The 21,383-nt window shown below is 45.5% G+C and overlaps 1 protein-coding gene across 1 annotated transcript; it reads right to left on the bottom strand.

Moving 5' to 3' along the window:
* Window positions 1-3,511: 3,511 nt before the first annotated feature.
* Window positions 3,512-21,240, bottom strand: LOC120847835 (mitochondrial RNA pseudouridine synthase Rpusd4). The gene is made up of 8 exons (XM_040219736.3): window positions 20,728-21,240; window positions 19,626-19,691; window positions 17,374-17,509; window positions 12,972-13,079; window positions 11,510-11,597; window positions 7,310-7,442; window positions 4,974-5,116; window positions 3,512-3,758 (listed from the first exon to the last, which is right to left on the bottom strand). The coding sequence occupies exons 1-8, from the start codon at window positions 20,957-20,959 to the stop codon at window positions 3,534-3,536; spliced, it is 1,131 nt and encodes a 376-aa protein (XP_040075670.2). The 5' UTR covers window positions 20,960-21,240; the 3' UTR covers window positions 3,512-3,533.
* Between the last annotated feature and the right edge of the window lie 143 nt (window positions 21,241-21,383).

Here is a 21,383-nt window from a genome sequence, read left to right as displayed (position 1 = left end):
AACTTTATGATGGAGATACAGGCACAGACATAAAAAGGAGTGAAATGAGCCTTTCATGTAATGTCGTAACAAATTTTACGAAATAAGCCAAGATGGAGCCATTTTCTGCAAACCGGTAGATTTGGGAGTGAAAGACTAATTTTCGTTGTGGAAACACTTGCATTTCGACGGTGATCGCAGGAAACTGGGACATCATCGAAGGTGCTGGGCAAGTTTCCTGAAAACAATGACCAGTGGGAAGGAACGAGATTTGCAATGATCTGGCACCGATGCAACTTTTCTGGAGATACCGGAAAATGCTTGGCGTATCTGTTAGGAATTATTTTCTCGATGGATATGCCAAATCTCGCCTCATAGTCATCTCTATGGAGTGTCCTCTAAATGTATCGTGCCAGCTAGGCACAAGAGAAAAGGACACGTCACTTCCGAATGCCTTCAATCTAGCAGCTGCTGTGCTGTCATATTTATTTCATCTTCTCATTATGGCTCTTGCATAATAGGCTAGCTTCATAACCAATGCAGTAAAAATACTTTGCGCTTTTTTTTAACCGCAAACATTTGGTATCTACTAGTGATGGGCTGAACTTTTGCCGAATCTTGGGATTTTGCTGAGCCAAACTTTTCTAAAGATACAGCAAAAATACATTGTTGCCAGACTTAACATTGATATTTAAATTTTTGGCAAAAAAAGGATTTATGCTTTTTTTTTTCCTTAACTTGAATGCAACATGTAATATATGTTGATGCAGTTATTACTAAATAGGGTGATATTCTATCGGTGTTCTTGTGTGTTTACTGGCATTTTTGCAGTAACTTCTTGCAGAAATGGCGTGATGAGGTTGGGTGGTAGCATGCGCAAATCTGAATCGCACTACGCGAGTTTCGGTTGTGAGGCCTCATCAGCACAAGCCTGCAAATGTGTGTGCATTGTTAAAATGAAGGCAATAACACTGCATTCTCATTTTCTCTAAGAGTCACAGTTTCGTGCGCGAAAATGAATGGCTACTGGTTGCTGAGCCTTCACCAAAAAGATAACAGTATTATTGTAAATATGCATGTTTTTTTACTTGAGTCACTTGACGTCAGCATTTGCACGAAAGCGTGGGTCTCGGTTTCTGGTGTTGGGGCACACATGGATGTTTAGGAAGATGGGGAGAGTTAGGAATGCCGGATGTGCAATGTCGAACATGATAGTTCTGTGTTCAGTCTTATGCAGACACATGAAAATTGCGAAATAATGCTAATTAAAATGCAATATTTTGTTTCGGCACAAACTACTTGCGAGCCGAAAACAGGATTGTTATAATTGCAAGGAGTGCTTTAAAGTAATTGCCAGTCAATGTTTCAACTACTTCATGGCATTCCTGGAACGGTCAAATGATGTACCACATTATTTGTCACTTGCACAGTAGTCTGCGTAAATTACTGGTTGAACTTCTGTTCTTGAGGCAGAATATATTGAAGAGAACCACACTCGCAAAGGCTCATAAACATACAGTTACCGTGTTGTCTACTCCACACCTCGCCGTGACCGCTGGTTGTACTTCATTGTACGAAGGTAACCGCACAACTGCACGGTGACCGTTTGCATTCCATGGCCCCAACGCGTTCTCGTGCGTGCGTATACATTTGTCGAATTTTCGCCGAACTTTCCTTCAAAAGTTTTGCATGTGTCAAATTTTGCTGAATCTGAAGTTCGGCAGATTCGGTCTATTACTAGTATCTACCTAAACGCAATGCCGGTGGTCCGAACCGGTTGCCAAGGTGCAGAGCTTACCAACCCAATTTTTAAGCGATTTTCAGATATTTTCAATGGCAAAAAGGGTTGAGTTCCCCATAGCCATCAACCTCTGTTTCTGGGCTTTGTCGGCTGCCGTTTTCTTACCGAAAATGGCTCAACTTCTTAATCAAACAGCAGGAAGCTCCGAAACTCTGGCATTTGGTCTGGACCACCAGTGCCACTTTTGGGTGGAAGCGTTTGGCAACGCATACTTAGGACCAACTCTTCAAGGAAGGAAGTTGGGATGGGACGGGACAAGACGGGTTGGGGGGGGGGGGGGGGGTCTGGGTCTGGCTGGCTTGCTTGCTGCGGGTATAGTGGCACCAGTGTCGCTCTGATTTCCGGCCTGCCACAACTTTTCATGCTAAAGTGGCTAAAGCCTCTCACAGCCAACGATAGCCGCTACAGCATTGCTTTGTGCGATTCATGCCAACTTTGTGCTTTGCAATGTAACGCACGTTTTTGGCCGTGCGACCCTTAACGAGTTCCTGTCATGGAGCTGGAGATGGAACCTTGCATCCAAACAGACGTATGACAAGCAGTCGGACAGAGCGTCTTCTCTTGGTGTACCACTGCCTTGACAAAATTCAAGTGAAACAGTGATGCAAGAGCATTTGGCAGATGGAAGTTTTACTAACTGGACTGGTGGTAGCAAGGCACCCAGTAGCGAGATTGTAGCAAATCTGGCCGACACCTTTTGAGTTCCAGTCGTGGCACTAGACCGGATCTTACATGCATACAGGCATATGGCAAGCAGTCGAACCAGTCAACATCTTTTGTTGTACCATTCGCGAGGCAAGATTCAAATGAGAAGGTAATGTGGGAAAAGCATTTGGCAGAAGGAAATGAGAGCAAGCCTTAAAGGACACATGCAAAGGAAAAAAAAAATTTTTTTAGACAGCTTAGATGGAAAAAGGATGTCATAAAACGATTTTACAACGAAGAAACAAAATTTTTAGAGCTATATTTACGGCGCTATACGAATTTGTAGTTGGCGCTCGCGGGAGCCGCCGCTGGTCACGTGGTAGGCCCGCGCGCCGCCGCGCTGCGTCGCCGCCGCACGCTGAGCGTTGTGCGAACGCCGCTTCAACGCGTTTCTCCACGGCGCCGTCGCCGCCGCCGCACAAGTTCGTCTGCTTCGGGGCGCCGCCGCCGTCGTCTGACCGGCGCACAGGTCTATCACGTCTGCTTGCGCTTTTTCAGGAGTTTCCTTTGGACTCTAAAAGTTACTTATTCGTCTTGGTTTTTTGTTATACTTCAAACAAAGATGAATAAGTTACTTTTAGAGGCCATAGGAAGCTTCCGAAAGAGCGCAAGCACCACGTGATAAATAAAGACCAGTCACGTGATAAATACAGACCACTTTTCCGCGGTGCCCGCGGGCGCCAACTACAAATTCGTTTTGCGCCGTAAATATAGCTCTAAAAAATTTTTTTCTTCGTTGTAAAATCGTTTTATGGCGTCCTTTTTCCATCTAAGCCGTTTAAAAAAAATGTTTTTTTCCTTTGCATGTGTCCTTTAAGGACCAAATCCGGCGCACACAGCTGTCCCAACAGGGACGATGCAAAACTCGGGACGCTTCATGAAAAGTCAGGACAGTCCCGCAAAATCCGGGACAGGTGGTAACCCTATGCATACTTTATTGTGGTTTATATGTGCAAGTATCCTCTCGGTGTACCCAAATGGGGCTAACCTGACCACTGACGAGCAAAGTACCAAGACCCGACCATGCACGCTGGAAGAGAGGCAAACTTTATTCAATGGCTTGCGAGGACGCTTCCCCAGAGTCCAGTCCCAGCCTGTCCAGTGTCCAGGCAAAGTGCCTGGGCAGCACTGGGTCGACCAACAGGAGGTGCTCGCCCTTGCCCCGGTAGTGCGGCAGGAGCAGCGACCGGTAGTGCACCATGGCCGGCACCATGCGGTGGCCTCTGGTACCCTCTGCCACCTCCAGCCGCCGGCACACCGCCTCTGGAAGGGACTGTCGCGCACAGCTGTGAGCATGGGGCATTGCGAATCGAGGGGCTTGCCGCAAAAATCGGTGCCCACAAGCAACGAGCTGACTTTCTCCAAAGGCCTACTTAATGGTGTGTTTGCACGAAAAAGATTTTTTTTCGGAGAAGGGGGTTAAACATTATAGAGTATTGAGGTTTGATTATTCCCCGAGCCTAGAGCCACAGTACAGCGACACAATGCAAAAAGGCCTAGATGCACAAAGTCGGAAGCGCCAATAGTGATCTGCATTTTGGGCCACGGTAACCAAGCTGCTAGCAGTGCCTGGTGGCTTTCTTATTAGTATGACTTATTTTACCTTTTTATTGAAATGAGGTAAAAGTGAATAAAAGCCACATAAAAGCATGGTTGGCATACTGCCGCAGGCATATCTGAAGTTTTGAGCGCCTCGCTATGCTCAATGCAGGCAGCGATGCGCAGTGACAATCTGAACTTCGTGCTGCTCGATAAACGAAAGAAGCAGATGGTGGGTATGCAGGCGGTGCTCTGGAATCTCCCAACGCTACTTTGGCAGATGTCGGCGTGTTTGGCTCTGTCCGTTCATGAAACAAAAAACTCCGCTGACTCGACTAAAGGCAACTTGGTCTTGCAAATGCTAGCTCAATTTCTGAACCACCTTTTCCTTCTCGCGGCCTTTCCGCCTTGTAGCTCTACGGCATACTCGGTTTTCTTCTGTGATAAAGATTGGTCGCGTGATAAACACAGAAGTGTTTATCACTCCCAACATTTTGAGGCCTAGCTTCGTTTCCCCGAGAAATGATGACGACATTATTATCGAGACTTCCAACGACAGGCACTGATGCAGACGATCGAGTGCGGTGCCCGTGGCGCCATCTCTCGACAAATGCAGCAAACACTCGCAACTGTCGTCTGCTTTCAAGAGGTTGCTTCCCGCCCTTGTCAGGAGATGCCCCCACAAGCACGACTCTGGCCACGTTCCAAATTTTTATTTGGTTCTCGCTCCAGAGTGAAGAACCTTGCCATTCTAGAACCTTCCTGCATCCAACATCGCTCTATCTGCGACTGGATGTGCTTGTCACTTGACAGGACACGCTGCAGTATAACAGGCACCCCTTGCATTCGCCTCCACTACTAAGTCGTCCCGGTTGCAGCGGGCAACAGCAGGAGACCTCTGCGACGTCGTAAGGCGTAAATTGCGGGGCCACATGGGAGCGTAAGTCACCTGTGGAGTAGAGGCGGCCGCCGCCCCCGGGGACAGCAGCAGGGGCTTCCCGAGCACGTTGGCCACGTGTGAAGCATAGCTCAGGTCGCCCAGCACGCACGAGGCCTTGCTGGCCGAGTAGGCACGGAAGAAGTGCCACTGGGCTGCACAAAAGACGCATGATTCGAGAGGCGTCAAAAACTGGAATAGTTGGCACTCATTCACTATAAAACGGAGCACACAGAAAAAAGCAAGACGTACGACAGATGAGCGCTCATGTGTCGTAACAGTTCTTTTAGCACCAATAGTGGGAACCTCCTCCGGAAATTCCGTGGTCGCGTAGCAAGAGCATGTTTCGAAAAGCAACGAGCGCGCACTAGAGGCCAGGTGTCCGAAAGAGATGCCATGCCGTTCGCACTTTGATGGTGGCTGTAGCCAACACCTTGTTGTACCGGCGCCTGTGCAAACCCCTCTGAGCAGACAAACTCTCATACCGTATGACTATACCTCGGAAAGTTTGTGTTGGGTCCGAAGAACGCGACTTTCAGTTACGGCGCGCCGAGGAGGCTCATCATAGACTAAGTGTAGATTGGACACGGGAGTGCGATTGAGAGCAGAAGCAAAAATGGAGTGAAAATCCTTAGAGTCGTGCTCGGGAGGAGGCGAGAGCCAAGATGGCGCACATTACGTGGCAGCATAAACGCACTCAGATTCTTTTTGTTCCTCTTTTATAATTGTACAGCCTCAGTATTTATTATCCCAGGCCCACAACATTTCCTTGAGGGGACAGCCAATCAGGTAGAATAAAATAATAAAAAGAAAATTTGTCTCGGGACTTAGATTATGATGTTCCCTAACCAGCTCGCCTGCATACCTTTGCTTTTTGCTCTTCCAGTATACACCTTTCCAGTGCTAATCACCAGGGTAAAAAATGCAGAGTCGGTGAGCCGCGCAGCGTTCAATATCATGCAGAAGAGAGCTACTGCACGTGCTTGGCACGCGTACCACAGCCCGATAGGCAGAGAAAGCAGCGCACCGTTGGAATGACCCATGGTCGCATGGCAGGTTCATGAAGCCCAAAGGCTGGTTCACACATATGTGATTGAGTGTGCCCTTGTGCGCTCTGTCCTTTTGTAACCGCCAACAACAGAGCACACTGATACACAGGCGCTACCAACCAGATAGCCCCAGGTGCTCGAACATTCTAGACAAAATGCTCGAGATACCGAGTGTAGATAAGGAGGACAGTGTGGCCTTGCCAACTCACTCTCCCGACGACGACAGACTCTCGCGCTAGCCAGCTGTGACGCCGACACCTCGACGCTCGTTCTTTCTGTTGTTTCTGGCACAAGCTCACCTTTCAAACCTTTATTTTCAGTTTTATGCTGCTGAAGCCTTTTTTATCTGCGACAGTATAACTGTACTGGTGGTTTTGCAGCACCTGCGAGGTCAAGTCTGCGGACAATCTACGAGAAATGGTCACTTCTAACGCCGTTGAAATCGTGTCGAGCCACGATGAAAGAATGATGCGTAAAGAGGTTACAAAAATATGCCCACTAATTGAAAAAGTTCCAGGGCCACCTAAGAGATGGTGCTACCGTGCCAGTGTGTCCAGAGCCGTCTAATGAGAAAGTCTGGCCGGTTTATGATCTGGGCGCCATATCCACAACCCTCTCGAGTGAGTCAATCAGCCCGCGGCGCAGAGCGAGAGGTGCGAGCGCATGTGCGTGAACTCCCGGCTGCTCTCAGATGAGCGGGGAGGGCTGCCATTTTTAATGATTCGCCCGGCAGAATGCATGGGATCGGGATCTAAATTTTGGTTATTTCCTTTTATATCGCTGGCTCTGGCAAGAAAATTATATACTGTTATTCCCCAGTGGGTTAAAAAGCTAACGAATTAAGCTTTCTCAATGTTTGACCGCAAACTCTCATTAAGGCGAAAAAAAAAGTCTGCCCGTAGCAGACGACGTGTAGCCTCAACAGTGCCCTGCACCGAAAGCGTGCTGCGTCAAAATGGCAATTGTTTCCTCTTTGCTCCTTGCTTTCTCTTTCGCGCTCCTTCGGTGCTCAATTCCCTCTCCTCCACTTTTCTCCTCTCCAGCACCTCCGTTGCCACACCCACTGGCCAGACTCTCCCAATATACAGCTCTGAGTGTGTCGAGCCGTTACAAAGAAATCGACGCACTTGAGCGCGGTCGTATGCAAATGTGCAAAGTATGCGGGTAGAAACCGAGGGAGAGGAGGAGACGAGAGCGCGCAGGGTAGTCGGAACACCGAGCCCTGGTTGGAATGATTAGTGGGCAGAAGCAAAGCGTCAGTTAACGTTCTGGAAAAGAGCATGCCGGACGTAAACATACCTGAGGTGGTGGCGATCTCGAGCAGGCTCACGGAGAGGGTGGGGTTTTTGGCGAGCGTCCGGCACTCCACCGTGACGGGCTTCACAGTACCCTTCTTGACCGACGCACTGCCAAAGTCCCTCACGATGACCGCCTGCAGTGCAACGAGTGACGCGCCTTGGAACATTTCCAATCGCTTGCAATGCCGCTATTACGAACCACAGTTTGAACACGGACATACATGTTGCCCGGATTTCTAGGCCGCTTCGAAAGCTGCCGTTCCTTCGAGCTAGAGGAATTGCTCTCGGCATTGTTTCTAGACTTATCGATTGGGTTTCATGCAAAAATGTCAAGTGCGACCGGCAAGCAATTCAGACAGGAATATACTACACGAGTCGGAGGAATTGTTGGCCCTTTGAAAAAAAACTGTATAAATCAGTTTCTGAGCCTATTGACCTAAAATATTGTACAGGGGTGGCTAAAAGTGCTGCACTTTCAGAGAATGAGCTTACCCGAGCTTATTAGAGAGAATTCGCTGCCTACGATGGCCGTCTGCTAACAAAAGGCCTCCCAATGGTGCAACAGCCGGCGGATAAAGGCGGGATAAGCATGAGGGTGCAGACATCCAATATAGGACGCAATGTTTTGAGCCAAATGCTGCTTGGGCTTTTTCGGTGTAGTGGATAATTTTATTTTTACTAATGAAATGCACCGAATGGAGATAACGCCCACAAGAAAAATGCTTGGTCGGGCTATTTCGGCTGCGTCAACAGCTGCCATCGATTTCTGCACCGAGTGGATGCTTTTTGTTAGCAGACAGCCGCCGTAGGTAGTGGATGCACACTAAAACTTTTTTTACTCTTTACTCCCTTAAGAATATTCTTTGAAATATGCACCATCTTCTCCCACTTTCGCACAAGATCATAGCTTGAGACGCTAAGAAACCGATTTCTGCAGTTCTTTAAAGGGACACTGACAGGGTATTTATGCTCGCCGAGGTTTTTATTTGAACATGACCTATAGAAGTCCAACTGCCCAGAACACAATTTGCGGCTCAAAATTTGTTTTCTTTCCGCCCAAAAAAAGCCGGTCGAGAATTAGCCGGTTTCAGTCGCGCTCACTCTCATTTCCATGGTCACGTGGGCATTCAAACTATATGTACCATATATATTCAAAGTTGAGGGCCATCTAAGGCACACATTCAATATTCAAGATGGAAAAGAACATGAACCCCATTTTCGCGGTCTCCAAGAAGCTGCAAATACGTTGATCGATACAAAACAATGTTGTTCAAGTCACAGGACATAATTGTGCATGTCATACTCAATATGGCGGCGTACCGCGGGCTGGACGACGCCATGGCGGCGCACAACAGACCAACACTGCGACAAACGGGGGGCCGCCAATTCAGAATTGTTTTTTGTAATACCGGCCAATCTATCTTTAAGCGCAGAACATCAGCACAAGAGATATAGATGTGAAACAATCGTACAACAAATGGTTCATGCAAGTTCGTCGTTGTCGTCCTCTGCTTCAAAAACTAGAGGAACGGAGGAAAAAAAAAAAAAAAAAGGCGGTCGGGTGTAGTTACGTGATTGCCAGCCATGAGCTCCCGTGCTTGTGTTTCAGTTTCGAGCAGTAGAGCTTTTTGGCTTTATCAAAACTATGTGACTCTGTGGCAAATTATTTAATGGGTAGTCTCCTGAAAAAAATTTGTTTGGGGGGTGTCAGTGTATTTTTTTAAAAGGACCAATAATCCCTTTGACTCGCGCAGTAGTGAGGAGACGACTTGCGCCGGGGCCTATACCGTCTATAATTTTCCACTTGTTTCCAGAGTACAACTGGGGTTTTGTGTTTTCGGTATGCACTGAAAAACCCCAAGAAGTGGCCTGCCAAACAGTTTTATCGAAACCCGAAAAGCCCCAAATCAGAGCTGTTCTCGAATAAGAAGAAGCCAAGCTTGGTGAAAAGAAATCTTTTTCTATGGGGTGTTTACAAGCGCTATTCAGGCGTAAAATAATTCATGGAAATAAACTTATGAGCGGAGCACATTTAAAACTTTTCACAAAGGTGTCTTTAGGTGGCACATTTATGTCACACTCGAATTTCACTAGAGCGGAATTTAGAAAAAAAACATTTGAGCCAGTAAAATCTTGTCTCTTCCTGCGCACAGAGAGGAAAGACAGAAACAAACTGTATGGTTTGCTTTGAGGTTACAGCACATTAGACAAGGACAAACCGAGAGACACACAAAGAGACGAAGACAAGTGCTGACTTTCAACTCCTTTGTATTCTTCTTCTCCTTCCTCTTCACAAAACTATTTTAAATACCAGATGATTATAAATAAAAACAAGGAAAAAATTTAAGTCTTCTCACAAGTCATTGCGATCATTGAGCTAAATATTCTAATTCTTTTTCAGATAGCGTTAGGGATGGGCTACAGACACAATTATCTTTTAGGCATGCAATCATCTCTGCCTTTACTGTTTCTCTGGTGAGAGGGTTCTTACTCCTAGCTATGACTGTACTTTTCTCGAAATCTGCTGAGCACCCGTAATCCCTGCAGTGGATGCCGAGATGTGCAGAAATGACTTTGTGGGTATTATAATGGTGTTCTCTTAATCAATCATTTAAACACCAGCCAGTCTGTCCGATATATTTCCTACCACACCAGAATGGAATAGAATAAACCACTTCTAAGTCAGCGCTTGTTTTTGTCTCTTTGTGTGTCTCTCATTTTGTTCTTGTCTTTTGCACTGTAATCTAAACATGAATCACCAACTCACCCAAGCTTCCGTAAAATGACCGCCGCATTGACTTTCTTTATACGCGCATCCTGGACATCGAAACTAACCCCTGCCCGAGGACCTTCCTTGAATCTTAGCACATTCAGACACCGCAAACAAACATTAATAGCTCTCTTGGCGCACTGCCACCTGTGTATGTGAACGAGCTCGACCATGTGTCATAAAAAAGCAGCCACAGAGGAAGCAGAAGGAATCGTGCACATTTGCCACCGCCATAAAAGAAAAAGAAGATTGCAGCTCCTTTCTTCGGTAGTCGCCCCTAAAGAAGAAGCCAACCAGGCTTCGAAACGTCGGGCCTCTGATTTAGATTGGTTGGTCATCCTATTTTAATATTTATTTCCCCTAACCAGAGAGACGTCTGTCTAATGTTTACTTTCAAACTTCCGTATTAATGTATGGTTTGCGCCGCCGCTCACAGACGGCATTACACACGCTCAGATCTGCCAGATCTCCTTTTGGGAGCATTTGAAAGAAGCTTTCATGCTCTTGCTTTATGTTGCACCATCTGTGTGGTATCAACTATATGGTATTTGCCGCTTTCCTCTTTGTGCGTAAGAAAAACAGATTTCTTAGGCTTAGATTTATTTTTCTGAAACCTGTACTCCTGAACTTTGAGTATGATAATGGCACCACCTAGAGTCTCATGCCCACGTTCCGTTTTCCTTGACGTGGGCCTCGATAAATGCCCTTTCTTTTCTGTTTGACACTGAAAACCGACACCAGAAAACGCCTAATCTGTGGGGGGGGAAGGGGGGGGGGGGGGGGAAATTAACTCAAAATTACAAGAAAACTAAATTATAAACCATGCAACCCCTCTCTCACCACCTTTTTGCCACATATGTTGTTGTAAAATTTTCACCCCAACTTTCTGCCCACATGTAAGTTGTACTTTTTTTTTAATTTACGGCAAATATAATATAACTATTTTTCTAATAGTGCCCTCTTCTATTTGATTTGTGCTTTCAAAAGTCAAAATACTTCTGCGTCGTCCACAGTGTACGAGACATTCGTTGTCGGTAGGCGCGAAAAATAAAATTAGGAATAGATCGATCAACGAAGCCGCGAATTAGCGCCCTTTCACTTAAAACCGAATACTTGTGATCTCTTACGACGAGAGGACACGCTGGCGCCTCTCTGAGGTGACCCTGAAACTGCATTCCACTGGAGCGAAAAGTTTTGCGGTATTCGTGAGATTAGATTTATGTTACTAACTACGAGAAATAGCCACTTTAAACATTGGTAAGAGTGTTTCGAGCCATGAAAGAAATAACGATGCGCGAGAAAAAATAGGATATCTACGGAAACCATGAATGTTCCACGGCTACCCGACAGATGGCGCCAGCGCGTTCGCTCGTCGAGAGAGACGTTAAAGGGTTTTTCGCAGGTGTGCGAACCGGCCTTCAGGGGCATTACCTGTTTTTCCTCCTCGTCGACAGGAACAAACTTCATGCCCACCCTCTCCCGAATGGTCTCCTGGGTGGGGTAGCCCTTGACGATGACCCTAGGAAAGAGAGGAGAGTCGCAGTCTCGGACCGAATACCACCAACGCCGCGAGGGCACGAGCAACAAGCTATGCAGAGAGCAAGTCGTCCGCTTCTTGCGCAGGAGCTGCAGTGACGCCAGAACGACGCCGAACTCCGATTAGCTTTGATTAAAAGGATAGTGGGTAGACCTCGATGCTAAATGCCTCAAGGTCTCAAGGTCCTCCTCGGTTTCTCGGCGCATAGTAATGCGTGACCTTTACAACGTCTGTGGGCTTTTGCGCCACTTTATTGCGTTAGTGGCGAGACTAGGAGGAGCCCCTCGGCGGTGGATCAAAAGGGTCAGGAGTTCCTCGAGATAGAAGAGATGGAGAAGCCCCGTGGCAGAACACGGCCTAATTACTTTGAATAAATGGCCGCTACAACAGATACATGCAGAGAAGGTGAGAAATGTTATGGTAGAGAGATTGTCGAATAATTTCCAGACTCTAGATAACTACTATTTTACTCAATGTCACATCGAGAAAAAACTAAATTCCGCAGATTATTCGTAGGCTGCACAAAGTAGCTCTTACGAGATATCGTTGCCAGAGAAGGAAACAACGCTTCTGCCGTTTTAACTCTGTAAGTCTCGATAAAATAATGGCAAGTTATTTTAAAATTCACCCATCTGGTGGCGGTGTGCGCGACCAACAAAGTCAGTGTCATCGGCCTTCCACAATTGGTCAAACACTCACTATGACGTCTTTCGTAGGAAGAGTTCTGCTCTCAGCGACAGAAATAAGAGCAAAGTCAGACTCTGAACTTTGACGGCGTTGAATTAGGAATGTGATAACCAGGCCTCCACCGCACTTTTTACGCACCATCGAACTTGTCGCTCGCTACTAATATTCTCGGTCCTGATGACAGTGATAGGAACCACAAGAGAGCGCCACCGAAACATCTCGTCGCCAATAGTCGGTGACAGGTTAAGTATTCAGGGGAAGCTCCTCCCACCCCTTTCCACTTTAGCAGAACGAACGCTTAAAAGGAGGCGACCTACTCTCAAGCATTCGCTCTGTTAAAGTGGAAAGTGTGGAGCTTCCCTTGGGTGGAGCTTCCCTTGAACTCTTAACCTGTCACTGATTATATATATCTTAATTCACCACATAAAGCAGTAAATCAGTAGTGCTCTGTGAAAAGCTGAACATTTTTTACTATGGTTCTTGAGGTGATTATGAGTATGGTGGTTAGGATGGATTTGTTGCATTCAAAAGCATACAACAGGTGTGCCAGCTCTCGAAAGAAAGGCGTCGGTGGGATTTGAATCTATTCTCTGTCCTACGGTCCTCTTTTGTCCAGCCTAAATAGGCAAAGGGGGTGGAGCGGGGACGACGGTACGACGTGTGACCCACCATGCGGTGATGTAGGGCAGCAGCATCGGCTTGGCCCTGAGCAGGGCCCTCCTCGCTTTTTCGGCTGCCCCCTCATCTGCCGCCAGCAGCGTCAGCCCACTGGCATACCTGGGTGAAGCAGTGTGCACGGAATGCTGAACAGGTGTCTCATACATAGGATTCCGTGTTCTCTGAGCCTACTTCTTGCAAAATTCAGAGGGTGTTTCTATGAGTTTATCTCTTTTTGCAAGAAATTCGGGGTCTATCAGAGTTTGCTTTTGTTAGATTCCCAATTCTGTGAAATTATGAGTTTAACTTTACCCTGTTTTCATTTTTTTTAAATGAACATACAGTTGGCTAGCGATGATTCAAATTCGGATATTTTGTACTTCTGGCTAATTCAAACAAATTTTTAAATTTTGGATGTTTTATTATGCTTTTAAAGGGTGCTGAACCAAAATCTGGATTCCACAAAACACAGCGGCAAAAGCATGCACGGGATGCTACAAACAGCAAAACATCACTCGTACAATGATATCTCGAACGGATGACCATATTTTTCAAAAAAAGGAGGCGCATTTGACAGATAAGTTGACGTCTTGTTTTTCCGAGAAAGAGAGGGAACGGCCTTGCCTCTTCTCCGCCTCGCCACCTTGAGGGGGCGAGGCTAAAAGAGGAGGAAATGAGATATGTTGACGTCAAGCGCCTCGTCAGCCTCGTTCCATCTCAACCTCTTTTTCCAAAAATACGGCCGTCCATTCGAGATATCGCCTTACAAGTAGTGTTGTAGGGATTGCAGCGTCCCGCCTACAGCTCCTGCATTGTTTTCTGAAATCCAAATTTCGGTTCACCATCCGTTTAATGTATTCACAAGCCGCTTAATTCGAACGGCGTTTTTATGCAATTCATACTTTTCGCAGCTTCTCCGCCTACTAAAATAAATACGTAAAATAGTTCGCTTATCGTTTGCAGATAAGCTGAGAGAAAGGCTACTCATGCATCCATTGTCAAACCTGGCAATATGCTTTGCTTCAATTATTTCCCTAGTTAGTTGATCGCTGTTTCGGTCTAGCACGGAGCAACTACGTAGTTAGGCCGCACACCCGCAATCCTGGCAGTGCAGATCTAGATGCCCTGAGTTGGCTCTAGTAATGTTATTGTGGTGTTCGCGAAGTCTATCGTTGAGGTACTGTCCAGTCTGGCCGATATAGCGTTTTCCACAGGAGGGAGGAATGGAGTATACAACCTTTTCTGTGCAAAGGACAAGACTGGTTTTGTGCTTCTTAGTGCAGCTCTCTGATCAATTTGAAGGAGTGTTCACTTTCTTGCACAAGCTGGAGAGTTTGTTCGTAGCTGAGAATATCCCCTCAACGTTGACTTTTTTCAGTCCATGGGACAAGTTGTGAATATAAGGCACAACAATAGGCCTAGTTGACCTGTCTCTTGGTGGAGGTTGAGTGACCTCCCGTCTTTTCATATCTTTGAGGAGGTCCTCTGTAATCAACGTTGATAAGACACTGCGGTACCGTGTTGATGTTTGTCAAGAGATTTGCTCATCGAAGCTTGTTTTGATCAAATGTTCGCATGATTTGTTAAAGGGGTACTCCAGCGATTTTTTTTAGGTCGCTGATTTGCCTCAAATTTAGCTCAACACACCGATACACACGCCTGTACCAGTTCCCCAAGTATTGTGTAAAAAGAAAAACATTTCGCAAAGTTCTTGAATTTTCGAATTTAGCTTTCATTGTGTTTCTTAAACCCAGAGCCCCTACTGGCAACATTGAAGTGTGACGACAGAAATGGTGCAAAGTGGGTAGTAAACCATGTTCCCAACTGATTACAAGACGTTTGATGGTGGGAAAAGGATGCTTGGTAGCTGATTCACTGAGAAGCACGCAAAAAACACAAGACATACCCTGTTTAAAACTACCTGCGTGACCTGAAAGTCTGTACCATCTGCGACGTCGCACCGCTGGAGAGAGCATGCAAATTTAAACGCTGGTTTCGGCATTACCTTCCATTTACGGTTTCCTCAATTGCTATTTTGAATTTCGAGAAAATAAACACCATGCTGTGAAGACTCAAGTCCGGGTAGCCAGAAAATTCAATTCGTTTGGGAAGCTCAAAAAACAGCCCGAGTGAGTGAGTTTTTAAAGCATAGATTCACGATGCCTCTCTTGACCAGCTTGGAGTGTGCAAAGTTGAAGTGAAATAGTGGCTTTTTTCCCCATGGCTCATATGACCAGCATATGTGACCACTCTATAAATATAGTCGTAGATTCAGGAATCTGATGGATTTCTTGTCTGAAAGCTCTTGGATAAGCTCCAACAGATTCATGCAGCCTTTGGAACTTGCAACTCGCACACTGCTAGGAAGATCAAATAATCATTGATGTATCGAAATATTTTCATTATATCTGAGGTGTTTAAGCTTCTTTGCAACAATCTATCGTGGTATGCAAGGTAAAGGTCGCTGAGCACCGGGGTGATAACGACCCAGTGGCAAAGGCAGGGTGATACATGACCCTGGTGGCAAAGGTGGATTGCAAATACAAGGTAATTAAATCAATGAATTTGTCTTGGGCGATACCCGTAGCGTTTTGGAAGGCGACGGTACTAAAGGAGTCTATGCTCTCTTCAATGCAGTGTAAAAGACGGTCATGAAGTAGCGAGCAGTAGAAGTCTTTGATGTCGATTGAAAAAACGTTCAAGTTGTTGTCACCACACTCGATTAAGAACGTTGTTACTTCGTTTGAGCTCCTAATTAAATAAGGATCGTCAATCGTGAGTAGGTTTAGTCTTTCTTGGAGTAAAAATGTAACTGACTTCTGCCAGGTTCCCTTTTTGGAAACAATAACTCTGAGATGGGCAATAGGTTTTATGTGCTTTTGCACTGAAAAATAATTCCAGGCTTAAAAGTTTGCTGCGGTCTATGTAGGAGCAGAGCTTTTTTTAATTCCAGCGACTGACAGTCTTTTAGCTTCACTCTCGATCTTACTTAGTCGTTATGGCATTAGAAAACAGACTCAATGGCTGAAAGGGCTTGTGTTCCAAACAGGTTGTAGTGTATCAACACAAAGCCTCCCTCTTTATCCGCTGGCATTAGAGCCAAGTGGTGCTCCTTAAGGTAGCTCACCACCTTCTTGGTAGGGTTGAGGCCTGTGATTTTTGTTGCAAAAGTATGTCAACTCCTTCAGGGGTGACGCGATCAGATTCAGCTTCTGGAGCAGAGTGGGAAACTTGTCTGACCGTCGACAGTAGCTCTGGTGGCGACTTTCCTGGTTGTACAGCGAACTTAGGACCAAGGCTGAGGATGAGCTGCACCATCTGTGTTGCAGAGGTATGTCTCCGATAGCGTGCACAGGGTTACTTGGTGCCAGCACTTTTTGCGCGAAGCTTGCTTCCGGGGGTGTTGCTTCTCTACAGTGTACAAATGCTCAGTGAGAAACGCACTCAACAGAGCTCAAGCAGGAGACACATGAGCTATGCAAACGGGCACCACATAGAAATTTCCATAGCAACTTGCACGGACGCTATGACATGGCGGCATGGATTAGGTTCACGTCACAACGTCCGTGCAAGTTGCTACGAAAACTGCGGCATGGTGCTTGTTTTCATTTCTCATGTGTCCCCTGCTTGATAGTCCACATTAGACAACTCCTTGGCCTGATGAAAAAACTTAGTTTTGTTTTGAGTTGTCATGTGCTGCCTAAACAGTTAACAATAAATTGCATCTCTGACAGCTAAATAAACTTGTCATACATTTCACAAAAGTTTTATGAGTGGCATACCTACTGCACATAAGGCCTATGTAAAGGAAATCATCAAATATCTGCTTTGTATGTGTAGCCATTCATATGGCAAATCATAATTTTATCTTGCATCATATTTAAATGAATTTATGATAATTCAAACAAAATTTGTGGCTCCCTGGAGTTTGAATTGTTGAGTCTACCATAAATAATGTCTGGACAAAACCAATGTTGCATTTGGCATTGGCGCCCTTGCGATTGGCAGTACTAATTGTCCCATGACAAATCTTGATAATAATGTTACTCCAATAAACGTCGGTACTTTGATATAGCCAAACTCCTGGACACATAAAACCTCCAGCTGCCCTCCCCATCCTATGATATCAACAAGTTCACATCTTTCACTTTTAGGAAAACACAACCTTTCCTCCCTCTAAGAAGCACAAATGGCATGGTTCAAACTTGAAACTGAAACAGTGGCTCTTGTTGCAGTCCAGAAATACATAGGCCCATTGTACTGAACAAACCTTGAAGAGATAAACGGGAAACTCCATCTGGTCAATAGTCCGAGATAAAAAAATACTGAATTGGCCTTTTTTCAGGACCATTAACCCTGCGCTCCGATTAACTTTATTCGTAAAATAGCCGCGGGGAATGCCGAGGCGACTGACCTCTCCGCGGACTTAATGCAGAAGAGGCGCTTGTGGTTCAGGTGCTGCGAGAGGCCCTCCAGCGCATCCTCCAGGCTGTACGGCGACTCCCCGAACCCGGTGACGTGGTGCCGCCGCTTAGTCAGGGACACGGCTCCTGCGCTCATGACGTACATTGAAGGCTGGTTCTCACATACGGCGAAGCGCTGAATCGACACTAGAAAAGCGCCGATTTGGCGCCGATAAAATGCGTATATCACACAATGAACTTTCACCAAATAAAATTGTTTTCAGTGCGATATGTACATCGCGAGGCTCGTCTTGAGTTGGGAGTGATTGTTAAACATGCTTCTATCGGTTCTGGAATCGTTCCTAAGTCAAGATCGATCTCGCGGTGTAGATACTGCACTATATTCCTTCTTTCAGAGACAACTTATTTCGTGGCATACATGTACCACCCAGGTGTTTAGAGAGGGACAGGTATTTAAAGGGACAATGACAACCCCCCAAAAACTTTTCCTTAACTTTTTGACAGCCAATCCATTATAGTGTCAGAAGACTAGCCAATCAGTATTTTGCTACAGTGTCATGTATATTTTTAATAAAGTAAAAAAACGCAACTGTTCGAAACCAAAACTGGACTGGGGAGGAAGAAGAAATATAGAGGATGAGAAAGATACCAAAAATCATGTAATTGTGCAACCTATTTTTTTTTTTAATTAACGTATTTGCAGTTTTTTAGAAGCTACAAAAAATGGCTATCTCATCTTTTGTTAATTTCTAGTATTGAGTGTGTGCCTGTGATAACAAACGAATTTGATTATCTATGGTGGCTATGCCTAAACCATACAAAATGGCACGTGACCACAGAGAAGAGATAGAGCGAGACTCAAACCGGACAGTTTTCGATTGGCAGTTTTCGGGCAGAAAGAAAATTAATTTTAAGCCGCAAATTGTATTCTGGGTAGTTGGGCTCTCATATGTCATGTACATATAAAAATCTTGGCGAGCATAAATACCCTGTCAGTGTCCCTTTAGAGGGACACTGACAGTGTGTTTATGCTCGGCGAAGTTTTTATTTGAACATGACCTATAAGAGTCCAACTACCCAGAACATAATTTGTGGATTAAATTTCGTATTCTTTCCGCCCAAAAACAGCCGGTCGAGAATTGGCTAGTTTCAGTCGTGTGCACTTTCTTTCTTGTAGTCTCATGGTGTTCAAACTATCTGTACCGAATATATTCAAAGTCGTGGGTCATCTAAGGCACATATTCAATATTAAATATAGAAAAGAATATGAATTCCATTTTTGTGGTTTTTAAGACTGCAAATACGTTGATTGAAAAAATAATGTTGCACAGATTATAGGAATTACATGTACAAGTCATTCTCAAAATGGCAACGTACCGCAGGCTGTACGGCGCGATGGCGGCGCAAGGTGACAAGGGGCTACTACTTCGGAACTTTTGTTTGTGGTACCGGCCAATAGGTCTTTAAGCACAGAACATCAAGTGGAAGAGACATAAGTTTACAACAGTCGCACGACAAATGGTACCTGCAAATTCATCGTCGTCGTCATCTGCTTCACATGCTGGAGAAGCGGAAAAAAAATGTGGTCGTGTGTAGCCACGTGATTTCCGGCCATGAGCTTCCGTGCTCGTGTTTCGGTTTCGTGCAGTAGAGTTTTTTGCCTTTATTAAAGATATATGCGGCTCTCCAGCAAAATACTGATTGGGTAGTGTCCTGACACCATATTAAATCATACAGCAAAAAAAGGTACACGGCTGTACAAAAAAAAATGTACCATATTAAATTATATACAAAACAATTGGCACGAAGGCAGAAGGAAGTGAAGCGCAGTGACCAAAACTTGTCTGACTGGTGCGTTTATGTCCCATCCCGCACATGCATCAAAAATGGTTCCCAGGTGGCAACAAATGACACCATAGAAACTGGCATGTCATATGGCCGGATGCTGCAATCCAGTTGGTGCCTGAAGTCCCAGCAATAGCACGAGCAAATGCGAACATCTCTGTTGTCAAGGGGTCCCAACTCGTGGCTGCAGAAGCTTCTTTAAACCATCGAGTGACCCAGCAGAGCAAGCATCTGCCACACCCACAACTGCTGCCTTAACACTGCCAGGAATGCGGCCGGCAACACAACACTACTATGAAGTCATCAGGAGGAAATCGAGGGACCACTTTTCAGGGTGCGGGGAAACACACCAGTCAGAGATTCGTTCCAGGCACCATAACGAAACTGCAGCACTTACTCCCACGCTGTGTGTAGTCCACGGTGAGGGGAACACCGTAAGGTTTGCTGAGCACCACGAGTCCATCTGAAAGTGTAGCAGAATTTCCACTGGTCGTGAGTGTCTTTGTTGCTACCTCTCTGGTGCCAAAATTTACTTCTGAATATTTTTTTTAAAAACGCAGCAAATATTGATATGGAAAAGCAGATGCGTTTTTGTGTAACTACCTCCGTCGCCCTTTGACGTAAATTCTGCGTGTCATCTCTTATCCCAAATTTTACCACGTGGTACAAAACTGCGACAAATTTAAACATGCACCTCCAAAACTAGAACTTAGCGTTAAAAGGAGCACTTTGGAGAAACACATATCGAAAACAAAATATGATAACTGATAGAAGAAAGTGTTACACATTACGTTCCAATAAAGATCTTTTTAGCAGCTCTTTACTGATGACCTGCTTCGTCAGAAATATGCCCAATCAGGCATATTTGTGACGAAGTGTGGCAAGCTGGGCCAGTTGTTATGATGAGATAGTGAAGAGAACAGCGCACAAAAAGACAAGGTTCAAGGTATTATTTGGCACAACTTCCACACAGCCGAGTGCCTGAGGCAGCCAAAAGGCAGAAGCCCGTACGACCAAGAGCTGGCTACCTCCTCGGCTGTGTGTTAACAGATGAAATGATGATGATAAATATACAAATGAAAGGGAGGAAGAAATGGTAGTTGCACAAAGTTATTGAGCTCGGAGGGCACGCGACACAGCCAGAGAAAAGAAAGATGCACGACACACAGCGCTTGTGTCCTACATGTTCCTTTTCTTTGTCCTTGTCTTTTATAGTGCACTGTTCTGTTCGCTTTGTAACATAGGTTGCTTCTTTTTTTTATTACTATTATTACATACATAAAACCACAAGCTTAGTGCTGCAAGGTGCTGGTGATAGGCATTGCACGAAAGATTAAAAGAGAAACGGTAACGAAGGTGGACTACCAGTTTCCTTGATGCAAAATTAATATAGAATAGTGAAATAAAGACACAAATGTTGCTGACCAAATAGCACCAGTAAATGCATTGACGAACTTTTTTGTAAATTATATTAAAGACGGCCCGAAGGAAATCCATACCTTCGTTGTAACAGACGGTCTGTTTCAGCTGTTCAACGAACTCGGCTTTCGAGCCCCAGGGGTAGAGTGTCTTGTACACGTGCTTTCCTCTGCGTCCTCCCTCGCCGACCTCTGCGTCGCGCGCCTTCTCTTCAACGGCGTGCCCATACCTGACGCTACTGTGACACTTCACACACACTGCTACGTACGCTGACGCAGGATTGCGGGTGAGCTTAGCCCACAGTCCCGACATGGCGGTTCGATCCGTTTAGCAGACGATATTTGTATTCGACATTTAGTTGACTGGACGAATGTCGCGTCTCTTCACGTTTACTGAGCCACTTTCATGAAGGAAAGCCGGAATGCCAGGAAGTATGTCACATATCGACTTACCACTACCACGCCACACGAATCAATTACACGTTAATCGGTCAGATTTATGCTACACCACATCCTAAACGGTTCGCGGATAACAGGCGGATAGAATGGGCGCCGCCATTTTCAATAATAAAGAAGATCACGTGACTACAGGTCAAAGAAATAGCCAAAGCTGAACCGCTGAACCGAATAGCAAGTTTCAGGTGCACACAATAAAGCAACAAATATTTAAAAAAAACGACTTTACACTTTATAAACGTCTTATTTTATATTTATCTTAATTGTACGGCTAAGAAACC

Source organism: Ixodes scapularis, unplaced genomic scaffold (genome assembly GCF_016920785.2).
Source record: "Ixodes scapularis isolate PalLabHiFi unplaced genomic scaffold, ASM1692078v2 PGA_scaffold11__112_contigs__length_91849675, whole genome shotgun sequence".
Lineage (NCBI taxonomy): Eukaryota > Metazoa > Arthropoda > Arachnida > Ixodida > Ixodidae > Ixodes > Ixodes scapularis.
The sequence above is the reverse complement of the archived record's forward strand: the minus strand, read 5'-3'. Positions and strand labels throughout refer to the sequence as shown.